The sequence below is a fragment of the Anarrhichthys ocellatus genome, unplaced genomic scaffold, assembly GCF_004355925.1.
Source record: "Anarrhichthys ocellatus isolate YVR2014 unplaced genomic scaffold, GSC_Weel_1.0 scaffold24, whole genome shotgun sequence".
Taxonomy (NCBI): domain Eukaryota; kingdom Metazoa; phylum Chordata; class Actinopteri; order Perciformes; family Anarhichadidae; genus Anarrhichthys; species Anarrhichthys ocellatus.
The window spans coordinates 82,273-88,491 of NW_022280054.1; the positions used below are offsets into that span (position 1 = coordinate 82,273).

A 6,219-nucleotide genomic window follows, 5' to 3' on the forward strand; every position below is an offset into this window, starting at 1 on the left:
AGTCTCCTATGTTGTGTGCTTTTTCCCTTCAACTCCAACCAAGACCAGAGCCAACAATGCAAACTTATCCCAGGGTCTATGGCCCTGCCTGTACTGGAGAAAAAGGGGGACATCATCTTGGGGGGACTCTTCTCCCTTCATGACTTGGTGGAGGAGCCCACTCTGCCCTTCACCTCTTCGCCTCCTCCTGATCAGTGCACCAGGTGAGCTGTTTTTCAGCTAGTCTTGCTGTAGCTGCAAATTTTCTTTTCATTTTTCTACTTCCATAGTTCTGTGTGGCAATGTTTTTTTATGTTGAGAGAAATAAAGTATTTGTTACTGGGCTGCACACTCATAATTGCGTTGAAAACTAAGATTGCGTTGTCTCTGTTCTTCCAGATTTAACTTCCGGACTTTCCGTTGGATGCAAACTATGATCTTTGCCATAGAGGAGATCAACAGAGATGGCAAACTCCTTCCCAACACCACACTAGGCTATAGGATCTATGATTCATGCAGTACACCCCATCAGGCACTGAAGGCTGCCATGGAGTTAGTGGGGAGTGAGAAGAGTTCAGGGGTTGAAGGAGAGACACAGAGTAAAGGCACCTGTCGTGGGACGGTACCAGCGGTGATAGGAGACGGAGGCTCTACTCAGTCTCTCGTCGTGGCCCGTTTCCTGGGAGTCTTCCATGTGCCACAGGTAAGAGAGGCATAGCTACTCAACAAATGTGTTTTGCCTTTTTCTTGTTACCACTACTGGGGAGGGTCAACAGTCTCAAATTCATAGGGGCTTTAACATTTGGGTACAATGAGTTAAGTCCGACCAACTGATTGAATAAAGTTTTAATGTTGGACATTGTAAAATGTTTTTGTCTGTTCAGGTTAGTTATTTCTCCAGTTGTTCCTGTCTAAGTGACAAAAAGGAGTTTCCTGCTTTTTTAAGGACTATGCCCAGTGACTTCTTTCAGGTTAGAGGCAGCAGCCACTCACAATGTAACCTCTATACACAAACAAAGTAAGTCCACATTGTCATCTCTGGAATTTATTTAAATCTCTTCTCTCTCTCTCTCTCTCTCTCTCTCTCTCTCTCTCTCTCTCTCTCTGTCTCGTTGTATCTCTTCCTTTTCCTCTTTCCATCACTAGGTAGATGCATTAGTACAACTTGTCATGCATTTTGGCTGGACCTGGGTGGGTGTGATAGCAGGGGATGATGCTTATGGCCTTGGTGGGGCAAACATATTTGCCAATGAGGTGAGTCACACACACAGAAATGGAGAATTTAACAAAAATAAATAGCCATTAAGTCATTTTCATTGTATAACTTATTCAACATATTGTGAACTTAAAATAAAGTTGCCATGCATCCCTCCTGTTGCTCATAGGTTAGAAAATTGGGTGCTTGTGTTGCCCTTCATGAGGTCATCCCTAAGAACCGAGCACAGACCACACTTTCGTCAATAGTTTCCAAGATCCGCTCCTCTGGGGCTCGAGTGATTCTAGTGTTTGCTGTGGAACAAGATGCAGTCGCATTATTTGACGAAGCTCTCAGGCATGATTTGTTCAGAATCTTCTACATCACAATCGGATTTGAAATATGATACAAATTCACTATCAACTTTTTGTTCAGTTGACTTTTTACAAATACGGGTTTATTGAGTTTGAATTTCTATGTTTATCATTGCAAAAAATGACATCTCCATATCACTTTAATGTAGAGAGGAGCTCACTGGGATACAGTGGCTGGCCAGTGAGGCTTGGAGCACAGCTGCCGTCCTCTCCACCCCCAAAAAGCACCACCGCATTCTCCAGGGTGCTTTGGGATTTGCCATTCGGCGAGCACGCATCCCTAGATTGCAAGACTTTCTGCTTCGCCTGCATCCCTCGAGCCCACATGCCCTTGCAGATCCCTTCCTGATACCCTTCTGGGAAGAGATGTTTCAGTGCAGCCTAGGTGTGCAGGCTGAAGGTCAGGAACATAATGTTGAGGGTAAACCTCCATGCTCCGGAGCAGAAGACCTGGGGAGTGTGACGAATATCTATTCAGATGTGTCACAACTAAGGATTTCCTACAATGTCTATAAAGCTGTGTATGCCATTGTTCATGCACTTAAGGCAATGAGAAGCTGTGTGAAAGGAAACGGGCCATTTCCTCAGCAGGCCTGTCCAGATGCAGACAATATACAGCCATGGCAGGTACAGTCCCACATGTTCCCTAATTCACTCCAGATAATATATATATATATATTGTTAAACAAAGTTATATGCACTTTATTCCCATAGTTACTTCATTACATAAAACTTGTGGAATACTTGAACTCCTTTGGCGATGACATCAAGTTTGATGAGAATGGTGACCCTGCAGCCATGTATGACCTGGTGAACTGGCAGCTGAGACCAGATGGAGAAATGGAGTTTGTCACTATTGGCAAATTTGATGAGACGACCACAGGTGGAAAGCAAAAACTCCAGATCCAGGAGCATATAATTGTATGGAATGGCAACCAAAGCAAAGTAAGTATCTCAATAGAATAAAATAATATTATTTTTGTTATTATTTTGTGCAACAATATTTTTTTATGAGTTGACTGTGTTGTGATCAGTGTAGTGTATGTTCCCACGTTTGCCTAGATTCCCCTGTCAGTATGCAGCATTTGTCCCCCAGGTACCCGGAAGGCAATCAGACCAAACTTCCCTATCTGCTGTCTTGATTGTGTGATTTGCACAGCTGGCGAGATTAGCAATCAAACTGGTAAGGAAAGGCTACTTGTTTACATTGTGTTGGAGAATTTAACCTGCAGTTGCAGTCATAAAAAAATGTAAAGTGGTAAAGCCACAATATAACAGCTAAAGTCTTCTTTTCTTTCCTCTAGATGCCATAGAGTGTGTGCGCTGCCTGCCAGAGTTCTGGTCCAATACTGAGAGGACAGCCTGTATCCCCAAACAGGTGGAGTTCCTCTCCTATAGCAGCACCATTGGCATCACCGTGGTGGCTATTTCCCTCATTGGCTCCTTCTGCACGAGTGTTGTGGCCTTCATATTCTCTTGTCACAGAGCCACCCCCATTGTCAAGGCCAACAACTCTGAGCTGAGCTTCCTGCTGCTCTTCTCCTTGACTCTGTGTTTCCTGTGTTCTCTGACCTTCATAGGCCGGCCCACTGAGTGGTCCTGCATGCTGCGACACACAGCATTTGGGATTACCTTTGTCCTCTGTATCTCTTGTCTTCTGGGGAAAACTATAGTGGTGCTAATGGCCTTCAAGGCTACACTGCCAGGCAGGAATGTAATTAAATGGTTTGGGCCTGCCCAGCAAAAGGCAATCATTACCTTATGTACACTGGTCCAGGTAAGGATTTCCGACTCATTATGCACCTTGATTTGGGCATTTTCTCAAATTTCTGAATAAGACACTTTTTTTATGCAGGTAATAATCTGCACAGTTTGGCTGGTTGTTGCTCCCCCCACTCCACGCCAGCTAATGCAACGTAAGAGCAATCTTGTCATTATCTTGTGTGAAGAAGGTTCACCTGTAGCATTCGCTCTTGTCCTGGGTTACATTGGCCTGCTGGCCTGCCTCTGCCTTGTCTTGGCCTTCCTAGCAAGGAAACTACCGGACAACTTCAACGAGGCCAGACTCATCACCTTCAGCATGCTCATTTTTTGTGCAGTGTGGATAGCCTTTGTTCCTGCTTACATCAGCTCTCCCGGGAAGTACTCCACGGCCACGGAGGTGTTTGCTATCTTGGCCTCCAGTTATGGACTGTTGGGTTGCATCTTTGCACCAAAGTGCTACATAATCCTTCTAAGGCCAGAAAAGAACACATGGAAACGCCTGATGTCGAAAGCTGCCACTAACAAATGTTAGGAGATCATCCTTATTCCATGCACATGTCATGTATTTCTTTTACTATCTTTTTCTCTGATGAATAAAATATATGTATATGAAGACAAAGTTTATAAGCATCTAGTCCTTGAATATGAACAGTTACCTTCTACCACTAGATGGTAGTAGTGTGTTGTTAATGCCGCCTTCTGTTATTCTTCGTGGCCCACTTTTATCCTTGCCAATAACTTTCACCACCGTACATTTTCCTGTGTATCATTGTTGCTCCTATTATGTAAATTCTTACCCCTAGTTACAGATCTTCCTTAACTTTATGAATTAATTTGGTCAGTGATGTAGAAATAAAAACAGACGGTATAATCATTGAAACAATATAAAAAACATATAAAAGTGAATAATGAGGTGATGTTATAATATGAAAGCCCCTCTAGTATTTAACACCCCACAATTCAAGACTGCCAACAGTTTAGAAATGGTTTTATTTTTCCAACTACACAACACTTCTTTTACGTTCTCCATAGAAATGTGAAGGATAGCTTATTGCTAGATCTGAATGGGATTTGGCCAGAGATAGAATGATGAGGCCCAGGGTCTCCAAGGTATGCTCTGTGGAAATCCCAGGCATCAATGGTTAATCTAAACCCTCATACTCTGGAGGCCTTTACATATATAAACATCACGCTTGGCTCTTCCCTACAATAACAAACTAAAACGTCAGACATTTTTCCAGCTCTCCACAGCTGCTCTCAGGCTAACATTGATTATCCACCACTAATTGATCTGTTCCTCCCAAGACAGACGAATTGGAAGATGAAGAGATGCACTATCTCTGATGTCTGCTGGAGTCAAAGAGGTGTTTGTAGGGGGAGATGGACAGCCGTATTTTATTCACACTGTATTAATTGATTTTCATGTATTTTCAGTTATTATTCTTCTTACCCTTTGCATTTTGTTCTCTATAATGCATCATACATTTCAATATCAGACAGTGGTCCTTCTTTGTTACGGATGACTACAGCGTGTGGCTGCTGGTATTGTGTTTCCTTATGAGTCTCTTTGGGTGTCGTCATGGCAAAATGTGGTCCTGGAGATACTTACTATATTGTGGTGACTACCACAAAAGTGGTTTTGAATGCTTTGCTAGGTGTTTATGTCTGTCCGTGGACAGATTTTGTCAACACGAAAGGGTCATAACTGTGTAGGATGCAGTCCAGTATGTAGTTGGGATCAAAATGAAGGCTGAGTTAGAAGATCAAGCAAGGGCTCTGGACGTAGGGGGGTTGAAAGTTGGAAAGGGACCATTGCTCCACCCACTACAGCCCCTGGCCTGATTTGACATCGCATCCCATCACAAGATATCTCTTGTTTCATTTCAAAGAGTGATCCTTCAGATAGTAGCACGCTTGATTTAATTAGGGAAATCAGAATAGACCATCACTATTTGAGGGTGAGATCATTTGAATGAAAAAAAAAAAACTTGTGGTAATGTCTTCAATAAAATGAATGGGACATCAAATTACAGGCACACAGATGTAAAATGGAAGTGTCCATGGCTGTAAAAAAATATTAAAAGAGTGAGTGAGTGTAGAGAATAAGTCCAGAATTCATTGAAATCCATTCTCGAAAAACTGAGAAACATAACTCCAAACATAACGACATATATTGCTGACAGTGTAGATGTAAATACAGGAAGGAAACTGAAAGATGTAAAAAGGACATGACTACAGTGTTTACATGCAGCTATTTGCTCAATCTTGTCATCAGTGAGTTATTGTAATGGAACCGAATGCTGACCAGATGTTTGGACACATGGGGGTTTAACTCATCAAAGACAGGGATTAGAGAAGTTATACAAAATATTGTGTTATGAGTATGAAGTTATGATGTCTTAGGGTGGAGCAAAGTGTTAGTAATGACGGAGCTAGAGACAAAGGGATGGATAAAATAGCAAACACCTTAAATATTATTTTGGTGGAGCATCTGATGTTTGCTTTGTTTTGAAAAAGTCGAAAGTGTAATTTGTGTCTGCCTAATTTGCCTGTTTTGAGGAAGGAATTTGTAAAGTTGTTGAGCAAATGTTCTGTCAAGTGCCTTTCAGTTAGAGCTATTGAGCCTCCTCTTGACTTGTACTTGACAACTACACTGCTTGAGACTTATCCTCCCACCTAATTTTGAAGTGTTTGCAACTAACACCAGCAATTCAGGAGGCTCATCACAAAGCAGCAATTAACATTACGTGTCAGTTTCAGTCTGACGAGCACCACTTTTGTGAGTTTTCAAGGTAACTGGCAAAGGTACAGAGATGTCGTATATCTTGCCTGGATATTCATAACTAAACCCACACCAACATTATGCAAAATACAAATAACTGGATGTTGTTTTAAATGTACTTCATT

The 6,219-nt window shown here is 42.1% G+C and overlaps 1 protein-coding gene across 1 annotated transcript; it reads left to right on the top strand.

Moving 5' to 3' along the window:
* Positions 1 to 3,844, top strand: LOC116390836 (extracellular calcium-sensing receptor-like). Its single transcript, XM_031860949.1, has 10 exons — positions 1 to 203; positions 379 to 682; positions 864 to 950; positions 1,126 to 1,233; positions 1,365 to 1,531; positions 1,698 to 2,175; positions 2,263 to 2,493; positions 2,611 to 2,731; positions 2,853 to 3,325; positions 3,404 to 3,844. The coding sequence occupies exons 1-10, from the start codon at positions 79 to 81 to the stop codon at positions 3,842 to 3,844; spliced, it is 2,535 nt and encodes an 844-aa protein (XP_031716809.1). The 5' UTR covers positions 1 to 78.
* Positions 3,845 to 6,219: the final 2,375 nt, after the last annotated feature.

Coding starts and splice junctions, on each gene's coding strand:
- LOC116390836 (XM_031860949.1), top strand. CDS start 79: ATGGCCCTGCCTGTACTGGAGAAAAAGGGGGACATCATCTTGGGGGGA. Junction 1,532..1,697: donor TTATTTGACGAAGCTCTCAG/GCATGATTTGTT, acceptor ACTTTAATGTAG/AGAGGAGCTCACTGGGATAC. Junction 2,732..2,852: donor CGAGATTAGCAATCAAACTG/GTAAGGAAAGGC, acceptor TCTTTCCTCTAG/ATGCCATAGAGTGTGTGCGC.